At 38.1% G+C, this 26,787-nt stretch overlaps 1 protein-coding gene across 1 annotated transcript in view; it reads left to right on the forward strand.

Moving 5' to 3' along the window:
* The window catches only part of LOC124409521 (acetylcholinesterase), a 92,285-nt gene that overhangs the window by 27,551 nt on the left and 37,947 nt on the right, over positions 1–26,787 (forward strand). The window contains exon 2 of the mRNA XM_046887232.1: positions 24,252–24,394. Coding sequence (XP_046743188.1) covers positions 24,252–24,394 — 143 coding nt within the window. The remainder of the gene's footprint in view (positions 1–24,251; positions 24,395–26,787) is intronic.

Here is a 26,787-nt window from a genome sequence, read left to right on the forward strand (position 1 = left end):
TACTTACAAAGTGTCGCAGTTCTTGAGATTTTTCTTTTTCTTATTCTGTAAGCTTAAGAATTTCTACAGGTCGCAGGCGATTCCTTTGTTTATGGGTATAAACAATACGGTGAGCCAAATTGAATGGCTTTTTTTTCGTTTGTTACCGTGAAAACATCTTTCAAGATTACATGAAAAACCAAATTCTGTAAAAGTTTAAGATCTTAATATTAATAGCAAGAGGTGCTTCTATGCGATTTTCCATTTCCCGTATGAATAACACAGGAAAATTTTGTTTTTTTATTTTGGAATTTTATTACTCAACAACGGATTGGCATATCGTAAAGAGCAAGACATATAGACAAAAGTTCAAACTTTTACAGTACTTTTTTTTCGTCATCTTGAACGATATTTTCACGGTGACTAACGAAAAAAAAAGTCATCTTTTTGGCCCACCTTAATAAACAATAAATTATTCCGCAGCTGTGGCATGCGTTCGTTGATGTTTATTTAACGGTGATCGACATTATTGTGTGCGTACGTACCTAGTATCATTATACGAAGCTTATCAGTATCTCTTTCCTTTTCTCAATTCTCACATCGTTCGAATAATATTACTTTTCATCTTGTTTTGCATTTTTAATATTGTTTTAACACTGTTATCCTTATTAAATATCGCTCTAGATGTGAGCGTTTTTAAATTTCATCATCTTTGATGTTATAACAAAAGTATTGGTTCCAGTCGAAAATAACTTTTTTCTAATTCCAACGAATCTTTATGTTTTTGAGCCTTCAGAATCTAAAAAAAGAAGAAGTATCGCAAAAGAATTGTTTTTCCCGGCTTGTTTTCTTTTCAGATTTTCTCCTTCTATCCAGGCGTGAAGAAAAAAGAAAAGAAAGCAAAAAGTAACTTGTTTAATACACGAAGGGCAGAAAGAATTATTTCTCGCCCACGTGGCTTCCGGCTTAAAGTCGGTTCTCAAACTTACTTTTTTATCCCAGCGTGGAAAAAGAAATATATCGTTTATTCAGGACGTTTTTCGCAACGCCGTTATATATATATATAAACTTTGATACGGTGACGTTACGAATATATTTTTTCGAAATTTTTGCGAAATGCGCATAATTCTTGTAGACTTTTGTGCGTGATTGATGAACGGGTCGCTTTTATGTATTTAAACTCGACGTAAATCTGAGATCTTTTTCGAAAGTTCAGATGCAGATTCTTGAATCAGTATTTAACGTGCAATGAATTCTTTCCATTAAATATTTGTCCGACTTGTATTTTATCGAACAAAGTGCAGTCCTGACAAACTATTTTCCCACGCATATAATTTCGAGCACGTTATACGGATCCGCGATAAGAAAATGACATCAGAATGGCGTCTCATTCCTATTTTTTTATCACGTCACCAGGCGAATATCTAATATCTTCGGAACAGCCGTTGCGGTAGGAAATATTAGACAAGCGACACGTCGCATTAGAAGTAAAATAACATTAGAACAAAACAATAAAACAGAAGTATCTTCTTCCCAAACGTCGTAGGCAATTAACCGCCTAGCCTTGACTTTTGACAGGAATGTATACCGATTTCATTAGCAAACCAATTAAATACTATGCCAATAGTATTTTTTCTTTTTTAAAAAGAACGTGGCGCGATACACGCACGTCGAAAGGAAGTTCTGGGTTTTCCTAATACACTCAAAATCCGGATAATGAAGAGATAATAAATAAAATAAAAACAAAAGAAGAACGCGTTTTGCACGATAATTTGATCAGATATCACCCCAAAGTTACGTAATTTAAGTTCGTAAAATTGAGTGCAAAAAATTTCAAGTGCGGCTTGGTAAAGGATAAATGAAAAAAAAGGAGTAAGAAAGTTGCCAAAATTTTTATCCTCGTACAATCCTCCCTCCCCCATTGAAATTCTTCAACACCGAGCACTTTTCTCCTCGAGCTGATAACTTTTGCGGCGGTATCTTAAGGTAATGCGATTGTTGGATCCTGGAGAGTTGGTAACGTGGAAAGGCAGGCGCGAGTCCTGATGATAAAAGGAACTCGGAGAAAAGGAACCTGCTAACTTAACTTTTACCGCAATACCCGAGGGCAACGAATCGGCGAATGAAAAAGGAATGCGCGAATTAATTGCAAAATTACGCTATCAACGTACCGCGTATTATTGCTAGGAGGGAAAAGTTTATCGCCTTATTTGATTAGATATAATTTTTTATTGATTTTGTACACAAATTTATCATCATCATCATCATCATCGAGCGTCATCATCGATTGCCGATTATTTTTTTCGCGTTAGGATCAGAATCGGGCTTTGTTAAACTTGTTTTAATCTCTGCGTTGTCAGAAAAGAAGTAATCACACGACGGTATCTCTGTTTTTATCCATCTGTCAAAACCAACTCATTATTACCTTGAATCCCCCTCAATTAGCTTCTTCTTTGCAGCCGTAAGCGGCGGGTGACTGCGGACTAATTAGCGAAATGATGTGATATGACGACGAGTGGTTGATGACAGATGTTCTCGCCGGTTTGCGGAGCAGGCAATATTCTATGTGGGCCAGATTAACCGACAAAATCAAGATGATAATTATACCCGTGTCTTTACACATTTCTATGCGTTTTGTAAAAACGTTAATTGGTTTATGCGCTTAAATCGATTTCGGATGCAGTGACTAATTTTTATATGTATCAATTAGAACACAGTTATAAATTTATGGTACGATTATATCATACCTTATTGTAGAAATGAAAAAGGTCAACACGAGTTTTGAGTTTGGATTCTAGATGGCAAATTTTCATCTCTTCTACGTAACTAATGAAAGAAAAAATAGTTTTTTTTACGATATATTACCGATTTTGAAAAGAATAACATATTTTATCAAATATTTTTTGTGAATAACAATTAAACAAACTTCAGATCAGTTTTGGATCTGACATTTTTAATAAAAGTGATTTAAATGCAAAACTGAAGTTTGTTTAATTTTTATTAAATTCGTGTTGACCGGTATTATTAATCAACGTAAAAAAGACAAGCGCAAACTTTATAAGTGATGAATGAAGATTTTGCCTATTATTCGATGTATAGAATGAGAATTAGTTTGTCTAAATATCCAAGCTGAAAAAAAACAGAAAAATCTTTTTGTCAAGCCGTGTAATTGTGTTTTCCGTTACTTTTATGTAGGTTTTATACACGATTATGCAGGTTCTTCCTATTTCCTTTATTTCCCTTTTACTGCGAGTGAATCTGGATGAGAAAAAAATTAAAGAGACGAACGTACACGGACCTCGAGTCCTGTGTAAATATCCTCCCAAGAATATTACGAGGAACGGACGTGCTCTATAATTTGGCGTCTTTCGACGCGACGCCTGGCGGGACTTAAGAAGTGTTTTCGTAGCACGTCCAGAGAGAATTTCTTATTCCTTTTCTTCTTCTTCTTCTTCTTCTTCTTCTTCTTCTCTTTACCAAAGCTCCTCGTACTATTTTTCTTCTACTCAAATTTGTACAAGCTCTTCCGCAAGCCTCGGAGCCTTATAACACTACAACACTAGTACAAGGTTTTAACCGGCTTGTGGTGTCACGTATTTCCATTAACCGTGAGATCGCCTGCAATTAGCCGTGATTACGTTTTTCAAAGCTTAAAAACATTCGCTCGAAATTAATTGAGCCAATTCAAATTCAAATTCAAACTCAAATATACTCGCAGAACATTTTTTACAATAATCTGCTTCGTTCAAATTTCCATAAAAATACACTCCCCCTTTCCTTCACTGATCGATATAAGAGTTTTGTCGGTCAAAAGAGTTTTTTTTAAATTTTTTCTAATAACTTTCAACTCTAAATATTGATAGGCTTTTTTCGTGTATGAAAAGTGATTAAAATCAATAAAACAAATCTTTTAATGCACTCAAGAGTGTATTTATTAAGCTTAACGAAGCCTACATCAATATTTACAGTTAAAACTTATTAAAAAAAATTCTTTAAAAAATCCTATTTTTTTTGCTCGTTAGTTGGGTAGACTCCTTAAGGATAAGGGACAAACATTTTCAACCCAAGATTATCCCGCAGCTCAGGTGATGTCTTTTCTTTCCTCTATTTATTCCCTCTCTTCGCTTCTCGCTACCGGAATGATCCGCAACTTTTAAATTGTATATCGAGGGATGTTTAGAAATCTAACAGTCGTATTATTTCCTTATTCTAACAGAACAAATAATTTCTATATACATACATTTACACTATCAAACTCACTCCTACATACAATGAATGAATGATCATCTAAAAGTATAATTTGGCAAGGAAGAAGAGAATTTCTCAGTCGCTACTTCTAAATCTGTGACGTCACCGAGCGACCCCCTCTTATAAAAGCGCCGCCACTGAGCGCGAGACGCACTTCTCGTTTGACCAGCGTCGAGTCAACTTCAGTTTCGTGTATCAGACGAATCCACATTGGTTCAACAACAGGTTGACAACGAAAACCTTTCCTTATTCATACTGAACTTGGTTCGTGCATATTCACTAACGCATCTAGTTTGTGCAACTTTCATGAGAGCATTTAATTCATGCATTGCACTTGATTGTACCTAGTTCGTGCAATCTGGTTCTCGCTATTTTCCTTGAACGAATTGATCGTTTACCATTATTGAACACATTTTCTACATACCTTACTTAATTCTGAATACGACATACATTTCTGGACCAACCTCTTCGATCAACGACGAAATAATACCGTTTCTTTACTTTTTAGATAGTTTTTTCGTAACGGGCAATTCGGTTGTGAAAGTTCAATTATTTTAACGATTTCTACTTACCTTTTTCTAATTCTATTTTCATTATTTTAATTGTTTCTCAAATAAATTTAATTACAAAGACCAGGTCTTGTCCTTGGACGGTTCATCCGAGTCCATTTTCAATTTAAACAAGGGATGAATTCGCAGAGAGCGGATTAGTATCGTTTCGCGTTTCTTCACTCACTGCGAAATCTGAAAATTTCGGCTTCGCTGATTATTATCCGCACGTAATTAAAACCGATCATCATCTGTAATACCTGAAACTTATACGTTTACCTCTGCATGAAAATCGATCAGCTTTGATACCCCGAGGCTCGAATCAAAGGGTTTATCCTTCATGTAGATAGGCTTCTACATAGAACCCGGTGCTCTATGGACGCGTGGGCGTCTATTGTGCACGAAATGGCGAATCGATAGTTTGATAATGGGGTGAGACATCAGTACCCACGCAGGTATTAGGGAGACACTACCTGCCACGTTGATGCATTATAGATGTATAGATCGCGCAGGCGCAACGAAATCCCGCTTTTTCGTCCTTAGATCTTATCGATTTCACCGGTTCCACGGTTACTCCGGTATCGCAGCATCCCTTTCCGAGGGTTAACCGCTGCGATATAGTCAATTAGAAAGCGTTAGGATCAGTTTCATTGGTTTTCAAACTTCTAATTAAACGATCGCGTTACAACAGCCCATTAATATTCGTGGTTGGCTGTAATCTGAGATAAGGTAATATTATTGAGCTTTATCTAACTCGTCGGATCTTTGCCAAACCGAAGAACGAGATGGCCGCAATATTGACTTTTCAAGTAATTAGATATTCTCGGCATTGTTTTTCTACTCTTTTCTTAGTTTCGATTTTTCACTTTTAAATTCTGCTCATCGAACTCTTTCGTTTTATTATTTTACTACTTTCAACGAACTTTTATTCGCTGATCCCGAAAACAAATACGCAAATTGTTAATAAATAATTATAATCCCGAAAGAAACCGCTTAAGAATTTTCTTTTTTAGTTTTCAAATTGTTTTCAATGTTTCAAATTGTCATTGAATCATCCTACGCGAAATCTTACACATCAGAGCACAATATGCGTTACGTGTTACATACAGAATTTATTGCTTCGAAACCCGCTGCAGGGATTCCGCTGAAAATCAATTTCCCGGTTCTCTGAATTATTTCTCACATTCATCTCGTCTCGCAGAATCTCTTTCTCACGAGACTCGCGCGGCTGCAGCCGCGTTCCTCAGTCGTGATAATAATTTCAACTCTCGGGTAGTGAAATACTCTTTGATTATTATTAAAATTTGATTCGATGATGTCTCGTAGGTATCGCTTTTTATACGATATACAAGTATAATGAACCTTCGATGAATAATGAACCTTGGATATAAAAATCTACACCTGCATTCATGCCTGAGCATGGATACATATTTTATCAATTGTTTCCCATATATCCTACAGTCCGGATATCCTTTTACTCAGATTGTGAAAAAATATCGGATGAAATTTATTATCGCTGGAAAAAATCTGCTGCATCTGCCTCAATTTACGTAATCCGTATATCGATAAATCGGGTTTAATACGGTGACATTTTTCAACGTAGAAGATTAATACGTAAAGATTTGTCGTATAAAATAACTTTCATAAATTTGCGCATCGATATAATAGTAATTGTTAGCGGCAGTGTCGGTAAATTTGAATTTTTATACACTGTTAAAAAAATATAACTAAACATAATGTCCAAGAAAGTGCACTTTACATTTGTCTTGTTTGTTACATTTCTGTTAGTGAATATGACACAAATTTTTTTTTATTTTAACATTTAAACTATCACATCAACGTTGAATTTGTAATTTTTACTTTTTGTTTACATAGTGATTCATTAACAAATGGTTAAATCAACCCAAAACTTTTAGTAAACCTGCTGGGACATTTTTTCTCTAGCCATGTACCTATACAAAAAAAAAAAAACCTGTTTCAAAATTTTTATCGTGAGGATCGAGTGCGAAATAATTTTCCTCCATACTCCTCAACGATCGAACCTCGAGAATATCTCCGGGAGAAAGTGGCTCGGTTTTTTTTCTTCCTCGTCCGTTTCGCATCGGATCAATTATTAAACCCCGGTTTATTTCATTTCCTCCCCGCATTTCGGCCCCTTCGTTATTATTGCATAAGAGACAGTCGAGGGTCCAAAACCAGCCTCGAATTTTCTTGTCTACCTAAAACCAGCCAACGCTGGTGGGTAGATAAAAAAACAAGACGATGTAACAGCGAATATATTCGGGATTAGCAGAGTTTAGTTTATTTTTTTTTTGTTCGATTTTGTTTTTTCGAAAATAAGAAAGAGAGAAAATATCTTCTAGTCGCTTCCAGCCCCTCTATAGTCTATAGTCTTCTCTTTTACTTCGTCGCGAAATCCTCGAACTGCACGCGTTCCGATCGGTCCTGGTTTGCATAATATTTCTATGGTGACACCGTCGCGATGTACGCAGGTTTAGAGACACGTATATACGTGTAAAGTGTACGTATATGACTGTAGATGGTTTGTGTAGAATATATACAGGTATTCACGTATGAAAATCGCCACCCAGAGTACATACATAAATAATGTAGTGGGTATATAACGCACCCCTGACATCGATTCGGCATTCCCTATTTCGTATACCCGCGTGTATGGGTGTATGAATGGGTAGGTGGGGGTTTGGGGGTGTGGGGGTGTGGGTGTAGCCTGTACACAGTCACACGTCTGCCTCATGGGTGAGAAAGCCTTCAGGGGTGCGCGGCGCACGATTTTGCCTACGGAATATGCATATTTATGCTCACCTGGCCTCAAGCCTCGCATCCCGATGGCTACTTCACAGAATTTACACGAACGCGTGAGTTGCGTTCATTTGTGATTGGGTGGGGTTGAAATTCCGAACTTGAACAGCTCCGGAAGCGCCAAATTTCGAGTTTTTTGACAGCCAAAGTTTGAGTAAGGAAATCTAACTTTGACGAAACAACGAAGTTACGAATCAAGGCGCAAATTTTTGAAAGTGCAAAGTTTCGAAAGGGGGACAACTTCGACAAGTCAATGTTTCGAGAGTGCGAAAATGAAAAAAAAATTTAAATCCTAAACATCGAAATTCCGGATGACCGAAGATTTTAACTTCTGTCGATTTCTGGCTTGGACTAATTTTTCCATTTTCATCTTTTTTTCTTTTGGATTTTCGATATTTTTACGTTTAGAATTTTGATCATTCTCACTTTCGGTTTTTCTGATTTTTTACACCCACTCATTGAGCGAACTACGCTGTATAAGTATATTCTAATTTTCGGAATTTCGCTCTATCGTAACTTGAATTTTCGGAACTTTGAGCCGTCAGGTTTCCAACCACTCGAAGCTTTGTTGTATGATGAAAAAATTGATTTCTTCAATTCAAGCTTCGCCACCAAATAATTGGAAATTAACCGCCTTCAGAACTTTTCAAATTCCAAGTGTTATTCAGCTGTAACTTATTTTCCGGCTTGACTACGAACAAAATATAAAAAACGAGAGACAGCAAATCTCACGCATGATTGAGTATGTATCACGCTAAAGTAGAATCGTTTCCCTTACATTATACTACTTGATTATCACTATCATTCCTATTACTCTTCTATATCCAAACCTCACATATTATAATTACTTTTTCGATACAGAACAAAATCAAATTCCTCCTGTATGGGAATTCCCATGGAGTACGGAAAAAAGTTGGAAAAACGATGGCACAGCTTACGCCACGTGTTCCGTTTCCGATAGGCACGAAAATCCGGCCGACCTTTCCTATTAGTTACGGGCCAAGAGAGGAGCAAGTGATTGTGAGTAATTGCTGGGCACAGCCCCTAGCTGTTAGGGCTAAGCGAGTATCTATTCCGGAGGTGAACGGGACGCGTCGAGTGTGTATTTCGTTTGAGTTCGGCCCCACTGAGTATCGGAAATGAACGGTGATTTGTTAGCCATGTTTTCCACGGGTCAATAGACTCCCTCCATTATGGGCTTGGTTCAGGCCTGCGTTTTTACCCCTTTCCTAGCCCTTTTGTTCTCCGTTGTTTCCTCGTTTTTTCATCCCCGTGTCGTTGAAATGTACCTACGAGTGTTATAACGCGTTTATTATTAATATACTCTCGAAATTTTTGCGCATCGCTGTTGTTGTCAATTTGTTATTTTATAGAAACGAGTATTCCGGAAAAGTGAAAAAAGTGAATTCTCAATATGTAGCTACAGGAGAGCAAACGAAAGAAAAAGAAAAAGAAAAATCTTCGGATGGAATCGCTCGCCGGTAACTGCAGTCCAACAGAGCGCATTTTTCCGGAAGTGCATTTGCAGACATTGCGAAGATGGGGAAGCAATAACGTCTCGACGCGACAGCCTGGCGCCAGGAGTTCGAACCTCGGCAGTCTCGATCGAGTAACTTCTTCGCGAAACTATAATAACCCCTGTAAGCTTGCCAAGTAGTTCAAAACACTCGATCAATTCTGCCCCGACAAGGATAATCCCGTTTTGATAATCGATTTTATCGAAACGCGAAGCGAAGAAAGAATAGATAAAATTAATAAAAACGAATGATTAATAATACCGCTAATTTCAGAATAATTACCGCACGATTACCTCAAGTTTCTTTGTGTTTCTTTTTTCCTTTTTTTCTTTCTTTCAACGACAAGAATAAAATAATAGCCGTTCAATTTTAATTATCATTATATGTACAGCTTGTTTTCTTCGCTAATGAATACCTGCTTCATTAATCGTCTGAGATAAATTTTTTCTTAACAAGCTACGCGCTTATAGTCGCACGAAAAACTTTATATGCTAATTTATTATACCAGTTATAATTGCCCAACTTACCGGTTGATTTAAAAACACATTAAGGCGTTATCGTAAATTTTACGTGACATTCTCCTTCGGTAGAATCCTTGTCGTTAGTTATTTATTTCGACAACTTTTTCATACGCGTTTCATTCAATATTTTATTTCTAGACGATTTGTAAGCGATTATTTCATCGCAACTGGATAGACATTGAAAAAAGTGGCTCGAGAATATAATCTTTTCAAAGTTATTACAACGCTTGAAATTTCTCTACTCGAATTTGCAGGTTTTTTTTTTTTTTTCTTTTTTCCCGAGGTGAGACCTCGTCATAAATTTTTTCTCAACCGATCGCAATATCATTCACTTTTTTTTCGACTGCATGAAACTCACGCTTTTAATCAATTATCATAATAATTTTAAGAAATTCATCACCAACGAATTGTGAGATAATACGACCGACACGATTGTCGCAGAATTATAGGAGGAGGGAGGGGATATGTTTTATTAATTTTAATCGGGTGTCGTGCGAATCGACGATCAAGTGGTTCCTGAATCGTAATAACGATCATCGCCGCATGTTTAGAACTCGTGTTGCTGCAGCTATATCCACATTTGTAGGTAAGGTGAAATTCATTAAGGGTTATATAATAAAGTTTTAGTTTGCCTAAGTATCGCTCGCTCTCTGCCATGCTGCAGATGGTTATCGTTGGGCAATAAATTTCTCCCGTTTAATATCGCCAGATATTATAGCTGTATTATAATCCACCTTCGGGAAACTTTTATTTCGTATCCATAATTATGGTAGGACTGTACTCGAATCATGCCTGCACATTTATACGCACCGCAATTCCGCCTCCCTTCACTTCGCCTCGCCGGTTCGGCTCATTACCGAAAAACAAGAATTCCAATTATTCAAATTGCCCACCCGCCCATGCCTGTTCGTATAAATCCTCCGGCATACAATACTTTCGCCTCACTTGCCGTCCTCTTGTCGTTTCCCGTCTCGTTTCACACTCGTTGTCAGCTATTATAACCGCAGAACCGCGAAACCGCGTGTTTCAAAATCGGTACGGGTCAAAATGAATTCGATACCGAGATCAAATTAATTCGCGTTCCACCGACCGGCGAGGATTCATCGTGAAAACGGTGTTTTTTGTTTTCAAAAAACCCTCGCCAACCGTTGAAACGTAATTCAGTTTTTCGTTGCGAACAGGGGGAAACCTGGGAGATTATTATTCGCTTGAACAAATAATTGGTGAATTTTTTTACTTTTTTCAAAATTTTCGTTACACATTTTAACGCTTTGAGATTTTTTTACAAAAATCTTGTAAAGTGAAGCAAACTTCACTCGGTACATAATTTTTCTTTGACAATGTACATAATAAAAATACATCACAAAAATTCGTTTCTCCCACGTTTCAAGTAATAATCGTCTCTTTGGAAAAGAAATTTCTAGAAATATATTTCACCCGGATAAAGTGACGTTTTCCATTTTGTGGAAGCGTGATTGACGAGGGATGTAAGTAAACAAAAAAATACGCTGTAAAGGAAAATTGAAAAAACGACCCTTTGACGCGGTTTTAGCCACCCTTGTTCCTCGGCTCGATTCTGATGCCGCCTGGATCAGGGATTAGACCTACCTGTGTGGTTAAGAGGCACGATGCATGGCGCTGTAGGCTAAGGGGTGCGGATGCTGGAAAGGTGAATTACCTAATTATAGTCCAGTCAAAATAGGGCTGAACTCAAAATATTCGGCTGGTCGCTGCATTTTGGTTTACCTGGGTTTTCGATTCTCAGGAAATCAAATTTGAAGCTAATTTTTGAGCTTTATAGCCCGGGGCTTCCGAGAAAACAACCAAATTAGACGTTTTTTGCATTTTCCGCAAAAAATGACACAGTCGTGATTTTTTTTTTTTTTTGCCCCAGGAAGCAAGAAAAAATTATTTGAAAAAATTGGCAAGCGTCGCTGCAATTGCTTTTTACTTATCTTTCACCCCCTTCCACTCGCGCAATTTTTTCCATTGTCAATTTAAAGTTTTCTCTCATCTCTTTCACTTTGATAATATTTTTTTCTTCTCATCGGGTCTTATAATCAAATCTTCTGATCGCTGTGGTTCTTGTTGTTGCTGCAGCGGCAACGCGCTTCGCTGGACGGCAAAGTAATTGATAAAAAAAAAAAGAAAAAAATAATACAAAGACACAGCTGTGTGGTTATACGTATACGGTAGGTACAAGGAAAAATGGTTGCCGTCTTTAATAGAGTTTCAACTCTCCGGAGGGATCTTCGGAAGATGAGAAATTTTCAGTTGGCTGCACTTTCTCCGGCTTTACGTACCTATACCTGTACAATACATTACAGGATCTACTATCGTTATTGTTGTCGTTGTTATCGTTGTTGTTTGAACAGCGAGTCATCGTTTACTTCAGCACCTTGTACCTTACATGTGTAGGTAATATATATTTCGTTACTCCTTCGCATCGTGCTTCAAAAGGGTTCGTATATTGCCGAAAGAAATTAAGTGGTAACGGGGCGTAATTCTGCTAAAAGTATATATATTAACTTATATATATATATATACATAATATACCATACGTGATAGATTGGCGTAAAATGATTAGCGAAATAAATTGGGATCCGAGGAGTCTGCGTAAGAAATTGCCGAGAAGAACATATTTTTTGCGCCGAAAATCTTTCCGCCTATATGTAGCTGTAGGTTTTTTATTTTCTCCCGGCACTCGATCACGGAATTTCGCGTTATATTATGATAGAAACAGGAAACGAAAAACGGGATCTCACGGAAAGTATTATTACAAAAGTTTGGAATATCGCGAGAAAACCTCGAAAGGGAGGATATTTCATTTTTGTTTATTTTTTATTTTTATTTTGTTGTTACTTTTCTCGTTTTTTCTCTCCTTTTTATACTCCCCTTCCCCTCCCGTTTTTAGTTTGGTTTTCTCAGCACGCCTTCCTAAGTCGGCCGAATCTCACTTCGGGAAAATAAAGTTTTCTCTTCTCGCGTTAGACCTGCAAAGCCCTTTTCGATGTCTCTCGCGGACCTCCGTTGAATGCGGATTGATCCGGCAACCGACTTCCGGAATATCATCCACCCTCGGATCTGTACGCGATATTTTACCTGCAATCATATTGCAATATGACCTATAAGCGATGAACGAATCGTGACGCGAAAGAGACGGAACTCGATTTGATATCGCAAATCAAAACCTGAACATAATTGCGGTCGCTAAATTAAAGCAAAGCTATAGAAATTCATAATTTGATGGTAATTTCGAGGAAAATTATTAAGCTTGACTATAAAGTCAACTTGCCAATTAAAGTACGTGCTTTTGTATTAAACGTTTCGCCGCGATGATGAGCTTTGCGCTTGGAAAGGGCGGATAAAAAGTGTAAAAAATATATATATATATATATATATATATATATATATATATATATACATAACAAAATGAGATATAAGGGTAAGGTAATGAGAGTAGATTTTCATTGCTCTTCATTAACTCTGCAATTCCTCTTGAGGAAGAAGACGGAAAAAAATCTTGACGTTTAAATGAGAAAATTAGAGAAAAATGCGAGAAAAGAATGTGCTACGACGAACCGAAGGAGTAAAAAGTGAAAATGCACTGTTTTTTTTTTTTTTTTTTTTTTTTCTGTGTGTGTTTCATTAATCCGGCATTAATTTATTATACGAGCCATTTATTCTGTCGCAGGTGGGAAATATCGCTCTAAGACTATTTTAAGCCCTTAGTAAACCGTTATACGAGTCTTACAAGGCTGGTCCAGGTGCCGAGACCTAGCGAATGATAAATGAAGGCCAAATGGACCTCGCGTTCGAGAAGAAAATGGGACCAAAGATAAAGTTGATCTACGAGGAGCTGGAAGTGTCCTTTTCAAACTATCTTATCACCCGATTCTGGCTTCTCAATGATTTGGAACACATTTTGAAGCACCTGCAAGCACGGCTTGCGGGATATGCGCAAATTCCGGCTGATAATCAGTCCTTCGGCAAAGTTTGTCTGCGATCCGGGTAATCAAGTCCCGGTATAATTAGCTACTGGAGAGTCGCAGGACCCGTTGTTCAAAGGATTGGACCGACCTGTGCAGAATCTGTGCCAATTTACATGTCGCACAATAGCCAGCTCGGGGGTCTCTGCATTGACTGCGAAACGAGTAAATAGGGGTGAGAAATCGGAGGTCGCGACTGCAACCCTCGGATTTGGAGTCTGGCTTCCGGTTCCGTAGCCGCTGACGTCGAGACGGAATGGAAATCGGTTTTTCATCCCTCTTCTAATTTGACGGTTGAATAAAGACGCGCCTCGTTACGTCACCCGATCGCTTCTCCTTTCCACGTTCGAGTTACTTGCATTTGTATTCAAGCCGGGAGCCGATGCGAGACCCCATCATTTTCCCATTATCCACTCAAATATGGCGCCCACTTTCATGTAATTTTACGGCTCCCTCGTCGATTCTGATGACGCGATGTCGCGCCATTTACGCATCGACGTAATTGTTCGGGGACCGGATCGTACCTTTTACTCAACTTCCGCCAGTTCTGAAAAAAAAGAGAGAGAGAGAGAGGGAGGGAGGGAGGATAACGATTTACGAGAAATTTAGTCTCAAATTTTCTTCAAAAAATCAAATGAAATTCTTCGATTTTCAAGCTTTATGCCGATCAAAACGATACAATTAAACTGCTGTATTTGATTTTAACCTGTTTCAGAAAGGACAACATTTGCGGGAGCTTAACTTTTATCATTTTTCAGAAAAGCTCACAAATTTTGGGGAAATTTCAGAGATCTGTTGTAATTATTATGCACGGTGTGGAGATTCTGTGATATCTACGACCTTCTGTGAACGCTCTGACGATGTATTTAGCTGATCGTTCTTCGGCGATATATTTCCTCGAGTGATCCTACGTATATAGGGTACGTCCCACGGCCGCGAAGGGGATCGAGTTTATGTGTTTCGGCTCTCCCTGGGAACCCCCTGTATCCACAACTCAGTCTCTTTGACCGATCATGCATCACGCACGATCGGAGCATCCATCAGACTCTTCAACTTAAAGTTGCGGGACCAAAGCTTATGATCAAAGTTTTAAAGGGAAGGCTAAAGACGTTGGAGTCGAAATTTGATAAAAGGAGCTTTCTTTCGACCTTTCGAAAAATTTTAAGCCATGCGCGAATCCGAATGAAGATATTTCAGATTTTACATTAAATTTTATCAAATCACAGTATTCTACCTTTTTTTTTTTTTAACAATTCAATTTTGCTTGCGGTAAATTTGAATTGAACTTGAATTTCTTACGGTTAATAATACTTGTTTCACTTGATCGTGCAATTTTAGTTAATGCAAATAAAAAATTTTTATCAACTATTCTAACCCAGTTCGATGTGTTGATAACTATAACGACGTTGAAACATTTCCTCGGATTACGATGGACGTTTGCAAGTTTTAATCGCCATCATCGATTTTCAAAGTGTTTCCAGACTGACGCAGCAAACTTCGCAGCCTTTAAACGTCTGCAGACATAACTTGGTGCCACCCTGCAATTTACGAGTTTAATTAATAATATATTCTCCGGCAGATAATTTACGAGCAATTGCTACTTTCGTAATATCGCCTATTAATTTCACCCGGGGTCAGACGTGGTCTATATAATGCTTCAAATATACAGCGAGACGCTTGTACAGTAATGGCCGTCACATTTGTCCAACTTTTTTCTTTTTTCTCTGTTTTTTCCTTCTCTCTCTCTTGCTGCAAAAAAAAAACACACGCACACAAAGTTTTTGTTACGTTTCTGCAGTAGCTTTTCGTACCTTTTTTTCAATACAAGGGCACATACGGAAGGACGACTCGAAGGTAGATCAGCATAACGATGTGATTCACGAAATGTTGCACCCCTGCGACTTGAATCGCCCTCATTATGGAAACCATCCCCGAGGCAAAGCGCTCATGCATCACGCATGATTCTCGACTACGTTATAACAATTCTGGCAACGCGTTGAATCAACTCAAAACAGCCTCTTGCAGACTTTCTTGGTTTTTGTTTGTTTGATTGATTATTTTTTTTTTATTTGGGGTCACCAGTTCTTCGATTCCATGATTCCATAAAGTTCCATAAAGTGATTAACTGCCGTTTTCGGAAATTGAAATCAGAACCGGATGACCGTAATTCGTTGAAATTGTTATTTCGTTTGTGAAAACAGTTTGCAGTTGAAGCTTTTAATTATTTATCCATTAGCGTGGATCTCTTTGTTTTACCGCAGCTGCACCAGTTTAAACGGTGGGTAAATGGAAATTTTTCTACTCACAGAGTTAAACTCGATGCAGGTAATATGACACAGACGGTAAACAGTTTACAACAGTTTTGAAGAGATTAATTTTCATTGCGGCAAAAATGACGTTAATATACGAAAATAAACGTCGCGGAAATTAATATGTGCACAATGCCTTGTCGTGAGCTTGCGGAAGTTTTATTAATTTATTGTTAAGTTTTGTATAATCGTGCCGCGGTAATATTAAGTCTCGGTGAAAAATTTTGAACCATTACCATTTGCTATTGTTAGTTTTTTCCATTAATTCACTCTTAAACTAATTTCATCCGATTCCGTGGCTCAATCTCTTGGCGAAATTTTCGCGAGAATTGGGATTCGCGACGCATCTACGATTATATTATTACCATTCTCCGATATAAATCCATAGCTCAGCTTTTCCCACGTTATCTACCTATTAATGGCGCCCTTTGCTACGCCCACCGTGAAACGACAGGAAATATAAAGCCCTTTCGTACGCTGAACACGCGCAGAGTTCTTCCCAATCTCTTTATCTAAAGAGGTCTCTCCCAGAACTCCGCGGTACAAAACGGTCCCCAGGTGGCCTTAATAGTCATTGCGTTTGTCCCGCGTTCTCGGGTGTTGATGATGAGTAAAAGAGGGAGACAATTTTCGAAAAAATATCGCCATAGATAAATAGATAGATAGATCCACGTTTTATTATACGAGGGTTGGTGTCCTGTAATTACAAATGAGCAAGTAGGTATATACATAGAAAGTAAACTTGTTGTTAGAATTAACTTAACTTAGGTATAGAGTCTCGAGAATATCATACACAAGTATTTAATTTCGTTTTATTATATTTAAACTGCGTGTAATTATTGGGAGAGATTGATCGATCGATTGATTTTTTGTTAATGCCTTGGCTGCACCTTGAGGCAACAAATTATGAACAGTGGAAACAATATAAGTGTGAAAATTCGTGGAGAAAACAGAATACAATTTAATATCGATTAACTTTTTATGAATAATAATTGATCACAGTAGAATTAGATACGCTAACAATAATTGGTTATAGATACAGAGTATAGAATATAGATATTCGCAAAATATTATAGACAGTTATTAATTATTATAATAATAGAAATAATAAAGTAATTTGGATAAAATAATTATTGGCATAGTAAATAAAATAGAAAAATATGGTAGAGAGAAAGAGAAACTTCAGATTCGTTTCGCGCATTAAATTTTGACAAATTTTGCTTCGCTGCATGCTTTATAGTGTAATTCGTCTTCTCCAGTCTGCTTGCAATTTTTTATTACCTCGGATGATCGACGACAGTCTTTGCCTCCCTCTTCTCGAGATGATATTATTGAAATTACACCCATCACTATCCGAGGTCCCGTTTTCTACACGAAGAGTCGTTTCATTCGCTCCAAATTCTCTTCCTCCCTCTTTCTCTCTCTCTCTCTCTCTCTCTCACCCGATTCGAAGTGGAGCTTGGAAGTCGGCCGTCAGTCCGGGGTTCCAATTTACCGAATCGACTCTCGCCCCAGCTAAAAGCCGGCTCTCTCTTACACCTCGAATTATATATCATGCGTATACATAATACATGTGCATACCTACATACCTATATATGTATGGTGTATGTATATATATATATACACATATAACGGCAGAGAGTCTACAAGGTGTGTAATTTGTCACGCGGAAGACGATATTTCGCGGTAAAAATATCGACGAAGAGACAGATTTTCCGTCGGTATTATATGGAATATAGAAGAGAACGCGGGGTTCCTTTTTCTGAGGTATTCTAAAAAGGTATTGATTGATATACCGAGACACCTGCGCGACGATCGACTTTCTTTATATATCGACTTCCGAACAATCCTGCAGGCCGATGTTCTGTTTTCTCGTTCAACGTTGTAATAAAATATTTCTCACGATATAAGAAGAAGAAGAAGAAGAAGAAAAAGGGAAAAAAAATAACAACCAGAAAAATTAAACATAAATTTAAAATCCCATTTTAGGGGAGGTGGGGCGAAATGGGGTGCCCTTCTAATATTGCCCTTCAAAATGTTTTTTAAATAGTCAAAAATTATTGAAAACTTTTTTCTCGACCTTTGTATCTAATAATTATGTGAAACGTTAATTTTTTTTTACTCAAATTTCTTACGAGGAAATTAATTTTTATCAAATTTATTTTATTTTCAGAATTTTTCTTTTTTTTTTTTTCTTACCACTTTTTTTTTACGAGGTATCCTATTTTGCCCGCAAAAAAACCGGGAAATTTCAATACTTATACTATTTTATTATACACAATTATCACCTTCTCGATGTCTCGTAATTATTTTCGTCAATTTCGCGATTTCGATGAAGCGAAAATGAAATATGTTTATAACACACACCGCGCCTTGTCATTATTATCATTATTATTGATTCAAGACTCTTCATATATGCTGTACAATCGTCGATTAAATTTACTTTGAATTAGGTTATTCGGAACGACCTAGAATCAACCGTGTAATCCAGCTCTTACTGGATTATACCGAGAAATGAAGTGTGTTGTCGAGCTATGGGGTTGTTTATTCAAAAATCCCCCCCCCCCCCCCGCCCCTCCCCCCCCCTCCACCCTTGCGGGCAGGGATGAAATATTTTCACGATAATTACTCCGGGTAAAATTTTTCGACACAGTTTGTTTACCCTGTGCAAATATGCTGGATATAGTATAATTGAACCGGCTTTCAGGAAGGGTGGACAGCTGGGGGAATGGTAATCTAATTTCAAGCGAAATGGATGAAAAAAACCACACACATTAAACGCTACAGAAAAAATAAATAAGTAAAAATTTTTTTTTAAATTCTTCAACCCTCGTTTTTCCACACCCGCAATCAACTCGTATCGTATAGTTTTTGCAGGTGAGTAGAGTACAGAGAACAATGGAAAACCGAGATGCGAGGGAATCGCCACTTCGCCTTAGGGGTCTCAAATAAAAGTCGGAGCAGGTATATTCAGTTTCGATAAAACTTCAAGAGTCGCACTCAAAGGACGGGGGATGCAATTGCAATGAAATTCTCTGGCTTCAAGGCAACCAACAAGTTGCTGGTGCTGAATCGATAGACTCGACAGGCTACCACCAGCAGTAGAATTAGCACCCGAGCTCAAGTAACGCGTTCATCTAGCCCGGGGCGCCGTAGGGGTGAAATAGGGAAGCATCCACAAGCCTTGGGCATTATAATGTACCGGCTTTGTAATTGAGTTCTTTTTCCAGCTTTGCATCTCCGCGCAACTTTTTATTTTTCACTACTGCAACAAAGTACGCGAGTCGAACAAAGCGTTTTCGCTGCTCTGATTTGTTTTTTTGCCTTTCATTCTCTTTTCATTCGGTTCCAGTTTTCCGTTTCTTTTCTGCGTTTTTATTTTTTCTTATTTTTGTTATTATTATTGTTATTATTATTATTATTCTATCTTGCAATGAATTTGAAACAATTTCTTCGAAACGGAAAAAAATATGTTTTTTCGTTGATAGAACGTCAGAGGCACGTCGTTCCGTTAAACGCGAATAGAATCCGAACAAGAAGACCAATCTTCGCGTCAAACTCGAAAAGCAAACAATTCGTTTCGTGTTATAAGAGGTCTGAAAAAATGTTAATTTCTTTGCTGCGATAAATGATTTTTGAAAAAGTCCCTGGAAGGTTGAGAAAAATTATTGTTGAAGAGTGTTCAACTTAATTTCAGTCTTGAATTACGATTCGAAGTTTGATTTTGGCATATTAGCAATTCTTCTAGTTTATTTTCACATGAGACGAAACGTTCCTTATAATATTAGGGATGAAACTCGAGCTTTAGTTAGTGAAAATTGATAAGCATTAAATAAACGATGTGAATACTTCGAGCAACATCAGTTAATCAAAATTCAATCAGAATTCAATCAGGAACGACCAGCCACCAGGTAGATCGAACATCTTTGAGGTTTCCGAGACGGCGTGGCGTTACGGCTGCCTTTTTTATATTGTTGAATTGCCTAAGGCCTCAGATTTAGAAAATAACTAGATACCTGTCATTTATCAAAATTGACTTAAAAAAACAAAGAATCATATTCGATAATGCAATCTCTGAAAGATACTCTGAATATTGTGTTGTGCGATTGTTCTATTTTTCTCAATTTATTTATTTATTCCAGCAAGCGATGAAAGAATTCAATATTTCTTCGAGTATATCGAGATGAAATTTCGAGACATGAGCTCGATGAGCAATAAAAAAAAATTGGCTTAATCGAGTTTAAACGGCTCGCTTCCGTGTACAAACATTTTTCGATTCTTCATTTTCCGGTTGTTCGTTTACCATCGAAGACGCTCGTGGAATAACATTATTCGGAATTCGATACGAGTGTAACGGTGGCCGATATCAGTTGAGTACAAAATGCGGAAAAGTTTACATCCAACGTACAGAAGAAAAATTTGAATTTCGTTTATCTCAGTTTACCTTCTTTTTCTGTCTGTACATATTCAGTTTATTTCGTTTAAATATTCGAACGCTGTGTAATTGTGTTTCTGATGATGTATCCGACGAAATGTACTTGAGGGCAAGGTAAACGCAATTTGACGAAAACCGAGGGGGACGATGTAAAAAAGACGAAATGAAATAAAAAAAAAGTTTTAAAAAAACAACAACAACAACAACAAAATGAAAGAACCAGAAGAATAATGGAGGGGAAAAAAGTTACACCGTTGAAATAGCCGTCGGGTAATTGAAATGCCTCGGTTGATCGCTGAAAGCTAAGTCAATTTAAGTTGAAACCTTTTGTGCGTCAATAAAGTAACGAAGTGAAAGAGAGGCCCACACTCTATGGTTACAATGGCACGGCTTACTTACTCAACAGTGCACACAGTACAGACATGCGGTAAAGTATAAAGCCGGTCTATAACTTTCCTGAAAGGCAACGCGAGCTCAGTATGCAAATAGTTTACTTGGCGGATAGTTAAATAATAGTACCATCTAGCCTATGCCTACCCACCTATATAGCCATTTTGTTATTTAAGCATGTATGCATAACTTGTAGTAAGTTTAAACTGCATGGGACGAAATAAATTTTTATATATAACGTTTCAGACGGGAAATCTAGTCATCGTTGAACACGCGGAAAAAAATTCATGCGAGGAATCGGAGCGTTGAAAGCTCTGCTGTGATAGAACTAATAGAGTGGATTGATTGTCTCGATAATCGCTGAAAATGGGGGATAGACGAACAGAGAAATCTTTTTAAAATTAGGAGCTGAAGCGATTTTTCGTAATCGCGAAAAGCTTCGCAGGGAGCTTAATTGTTCGCGATTGTTTCCGTTGGGGAGGAAAATCGAAGCGAGAAACGTTTACTTCGGATAAAGTTAATGATGAAGTGAAATTTCTTTTGTTCGAGGTAATTATACACCAAAAATGGCTGGCAATCAAATGTAGAAAAACTGTTTCAATCAGGCAAAAAAGCTGCATCTTTTTCTTATAAGCTTGAAGGAAAAATATATCGTGAAGATATATGGTCGAAGTTAAAATATCGCGGACGATGCAGTGGCTGCGAGAATAACTTATTGTTTATTGTTTATCTCGCGTAAGCTCTGCAGCGCGAGCTTTTCCATCTCGGTAATGACTTTTTCCACTCACGAGTAGTCGCGGGATGAGACGCGGGTGAAATATATTGTTTGGCGTAAAAAAGTTTTACCATTCACTACGTAAAGCAGGACTCATTGTCAGTTTTGCCGGTTTCTAAACGGGTTTGCATAATTTTGGTGTACACGCTTTTCGTACGTATAAACATGCGCTTGAGCTTTATTATCCTCTTTCGTCGAAACTTGTCGTGCCCGTAAATTTCTGTAAGGGATCGTTCAACCCGTCGGTAAAATATCGCGAGAACGTGAAAGTCGACGAGCAGATTACTATAGGCGTCAAAAAGTTTGGGGAACAGAGAAAGAAAAAACGCTTCGGTGGTGGAATTTCAGTCTGCAAGATGGAAGATCCGACGTTTCGGTTGCGGTTACTGTGGCTGAGCCAGATACTTGAATAATATCACTAATTCATCCACTAATTACTCGAGCAATTACTATGGATAATCCTTGCGGAATCGAATCCTAGAGGAAACAGTTACACGGGGATTGCGTTACCCGAAATAACATTTCCCGAATGTTGCGATGCAGCTACCGAGCTTGGAGATTCGGAGGGAAAAATTTTCGAACTCTCACAGTTTCACGCGGAATTTCGAAGGGGAGGGGTTGAAATTTCGAATTTGAAAAGTTCCGAAAGCGCAAAACTTGAAGTAAAGAAATTAAACTTTTACGAAACGTTAAAGTTGCGGACTGTCCGAGAAAGTTCCGAAAGGACAAAATTCCCAAAGGGCACAAATCCGACAAGAGAAAGTTCCGAAAGTGCGAGAATGAGAAAATTTGCAAATTCGAATCATCGAAATTCCGAATGATCCAAGTTTTTCAGCTCTGTGAATTTCTTGCTTGGTCAAATTTCATCACTTTGATCTTTCTTCTTTCGGAATTTGCATACTTTTAAGTTCGAAATTCAGGTAATTTCGATTTTCGATTAGAAAATGTAAGTAACGATCACGGATCGCGAATCAATTGTTACGGCTTGCGAATTTTTTCGCCAATTTTCTCGCGCCACTGGGACTCAAGAATTATTTTCAGCCTGCATATGGATGCAGTGAAATTTTGGCAAGCTTTTTTCGCTGTAATAAAAATTCGAAAATTTTTTCTTTTTCTCTGGCATCCTTTCCGGTAATGAGGTGTACGATGTCTTCCAAGTTACGTACACCCAACAACACGAAACAAGAACTCTACACGGTAGACGCAGCAATCGAAGCTTCTATTTCCATTAGCAACTCGATACTACTCTAAATACCGAGTACAGCGGAAGTATATTTTTCAAAATAATTCACGGGGGTGGGGAATCGGGTAACACCGAGAGAGGAAATCGAAACGGCGAAGCGGTGAAGAGAGAATAACAACTTGGAAAGGCAACGCTTATACCCTTTCGCCGAAATTTCAACGGTGGGTTTTACGGTGTAATTATTCGCTCGAGAGTCCCGAAAGCTGGAATCATATTGTTTCGCCGATTCCCTCTGTAGATAATTCCGAGTTTACACAATTCCGGTTCTGAGTCGGGTGAATTCGGCTCGTTGACTACAAGGCAAAAATTTAATTAAACGGAAACAAAAAATATTTTCCATATTGTCGCCCTGAAAGCGTAAGAGCGTGTTGCACGAAATTGCTAAATTTTTCTTTCCTCCCCCCTTCTAATCTAATCTGGCTGATCGATGGACTCCAGGACGCGTATAGGAATTGATAACGGAAACTCGGGCTCTTCATCTAGCGTGTGACTAAAGGGCTGTCTGTCACGCGGTGTGAAAAAGAGGGTAAAATAATGACAAGGGTGGAAGGGAAGGGGGAGGAAAAACAGAAATACATACATAAGCGTGATTGCGAAGCTTACGTATAAATGGCGAAGATAAGGCTAAGCGCAGGCATTCGTTATCTCTAGTTGCGAAATGTGGCAGAAAAGTTGGACGTCTTCTTCTTCTTCTTCTTCTTCTTCTACTTCTTTTCTCCGTTTTATTCCTCTTCCTCTTGCTTCTTGTTATGGTTATTCTTCTTCATTTTTTTTTCTTTTTTTTTCTCATTGCAACGCCAGACGTTTTCCTCCGGCAGGATGAATATTTTCTAAGAGGTCCTCCACGCCTGGTTGAACATCCTCCCGCGCCGCCGTCGCGATTCAGACGTAGGTATACATATACCTAAATTACCGGGGAACGGTAATCGAGCGATAAAAACACCGACGAACACGTACGTCTCGGGAAAAAACGACATGTTCTCCTGTCCCAAGTTTGTCACGTCTGCCCGTCAGACTCTTGCCTCGTTTCCCGAGACCTTAAAGCCGAAAATCGAGATCCTTGAATGCGATTTTTATCCCTGAGAGAAATTTCTGGCCTAGGAAAAATTCCTTCAACCCTTCCGAGTTATGAGGGTGATTTTTTTGGCCGTTTCAAATCTGATGAACTAACACGACGAAGTATATTTCAAGATATGCTCCGGCGGTACGAACACCTGATAAAAACTGGCCGAATTACTCTTCAGTACTTTCGTCAGTTCTCGCGAATCTTGTAAACCATATCTCTTCTACATTATGTATAATTATTACTTTTGTTGATGAGTTTCAACAAAAAAAAATCATATCACCGTGATGGCATGAAATGGAAAGCTGATCTAGATTCGGCACTTCAATACCTTCATTTCTGTCATATTTTTGTTCGAAGGAGGATTTCGTTTGTAGAACATTTTTATTATAACAAAGTTTTTATCGATTTCAGGAACCTACTTCATACTGTACGACTTTATCGATTACTTCGAAAAGGACGGACCGAGTTTTCTGCAGCGTGACAAATTTCTCGACATCATCAACACCATCTTCAAAAATATGTCGACTCTCGAACGAGATGCGATCACCTTTCAAGTAAGTATTATACGAATTATCTCTAGTATTTTCGCGATTCAAAGCAAATTTTTAATAGGAATTTCACACCTTATAAATATTGGGTTTTCGTTGCTCTCGAGTGTGAAAATGTTTTTAAAAAAATGGCGAGAAAGCTCATATATTACACTTCATAGTCATCTGCAATGACTTAAGCGATGAGGAGCTTTCGGAGCGGTGCAATAAAGTCTCAATAACAAACCGTCAGCTGATATCAATCTAACAATTGATTGAGACACCCCAATTATGCACCCCAACCAGACTCCTAGGCGGGGCTGAACCTCGGGTTAATTCTTAAAACCGAGCGCGTTTCGTGCTTTCGATGCCGAAGCGAGGCTGAGGGCTTCATCAGGGGATGAATTCCCAACAGACAGGGTGCGGGTTGTCCTGTACAAACAAAACAAAACAATACTTGTGTGCCGACGTTAAATCTTATCCAACTGAGAATGTACCCGGAGCTTGTGAATTACGTGACGTGGCAAAGCGAGCGCTGCTCATTCGTCGTCGATCTACTCAACTTTGTATTCAATTTTTTTCTATCAAATATTCAGCTACTAGGTAAAACACGAGCTTTCAACGACTTGTATTGAGTTTCCCGACTGAAGTTGTCGCAGGAAATGTTAAAGCTGCTCGACCCTTAGTTCGTGGATTTTATACGCCATGCAGGGTGAAAATAGTTTGATGCTTGACTTTTGTCTTTCTGAATTATGAACACTTTTCTTTTCAAAGTTTTGTTTTTTCTTTTTCATACGCAGGTATTTGAAGAAGACGGTCGTTTTTGGTACACGTGGTTAGTACAACGTTTTATGAAGTTTTAGTTTTCTCTTTTTATTGAAGAAAGTCTTGACAGTCGTGAAAACCGAGGAACAATTTGCTTTGCGAATAATTCGTAATTCGTCAATATTTAAGCATAAATTTCTGCTGCGTTGATGTCATTATTATATCTGTAACGATATTATCCCGGAATTTTATCCGGCATAAATTAAATCAGATATAGAAGAGAACAGCCTTCCGCCATATTTCGAACCGTTGGATAAAAACTCGGGATCCATTCAGCCAGAGAATCTTGAAAAATATTTTTCCTCCTCACTTTTTCAATGAGCTTGACTCGACTTTTTGGGTATTCGAAACCAGAATTATTTCGGACGAATCGGATGTTTTCCTTTTTCCTCCTTCCTCTCGTATTCTGTTTATTTTCATTTTTAAAAATAACGAAGCCCCCAACCCAGTTGAGCGCATCCGTTGCCAATTAATTCGACTTCCTCAGCCACCCTTTTTTCGTTTCTCGCACGGCTCGCCCTGCTTTTATTCTTTAATTATTTTTTTTCCCCCAATCCTTTTTCTCTGCAACACGAATCACCGTAGCTGGAAGAAGACAGTGGAAAATTAGACCGGCGGTGGAAAAAGAAAAACGATATACACATAAAACAAAAAAAAAAAAAAAACGAAACGCCATTTCTTGCCAAAGTTTGACATATTTTTGCAAACAACGACGAGATGACTGCCCTAAGGGGGGGGGGGGGGGGGGGGGGGAGGACCGCAACAAAGGAACCGTTAACAGTGATTTTACGGTAAGGTGGCCCACATTCGCATGGATGCTTTCAGCCGGTGAACTCGTTGAGGAAAACAGAAAAGCGAAGCTTTCCGGCTCTACCTTCTATCTATGAGTATTGTATGAGTATGTATGTATGTATGTGCAATGCTGGAGGAATTTGCAATGTGTGTATTTTTACTTGAGACAAGAAAACCGCTAGGAAATCGCATCCTAGCTTCAAGTTTTACCTCCGATTTTCATTCCGGGGATTATATACCATGTACTTGCTGAACACAGGAATTGGGGTGCGGTCTATAGGTATGTATATACGCGGAGAAAAGAATATGGACCGCTCTAGTAGGGGGGGGTCCGGCAATATGGGGTAGCCTTAAAATTTTGTTTATCAAAATGTTTTTAAATAATCAAAAATCGCTTCTGCATAAACATTATTGAGGATTATTCTGAATTTACTAAAATTTTCGAAATCTTTTTATTTTAGTCTGACATCTGAAAATAATTTTTATGTTCTTTGGTTGGAAGAAAAAAAAAAGAAGAAAGATTTAGCGTATTTTAGTCCTCGAAGTATTTCCTTAAGTACCTCGGTTTTTCCCCCGCACTTCTATATTCAATCCGCAAAAGACAGATGAAGCTTCTTCGCATCCGATATTAAGAATGGAATCGAAAGATCCATGATAGATGCGGGAATTTTATTAAAGATTCTAGGCACGGGGTTTGATAACAAATCATTGCAGCTTTAATAGTGGAATGAAGTATTCGCGAGATTATTTCTCTTGAAGGTTGGTATTCGTGTTAGAATATTCGGTCGAAAGCGGCAAATGTC

This window comes from Diprion similis, chromosome 1 (genome assembly GCF_021155765.1).
Source record: "Diprion similis isolate iyDipSimi1 chromosome 1, iyDipSimi1.1, whole genome shotgun sequence".
In the NCBI taxonomy this organism is placed as follows: domain Eukaryota; kingdom Metazoa; phylum Arthropoda; class Insecta; order Hymenoptera; family Diprionidae; genus Diprion; species Diprion similis.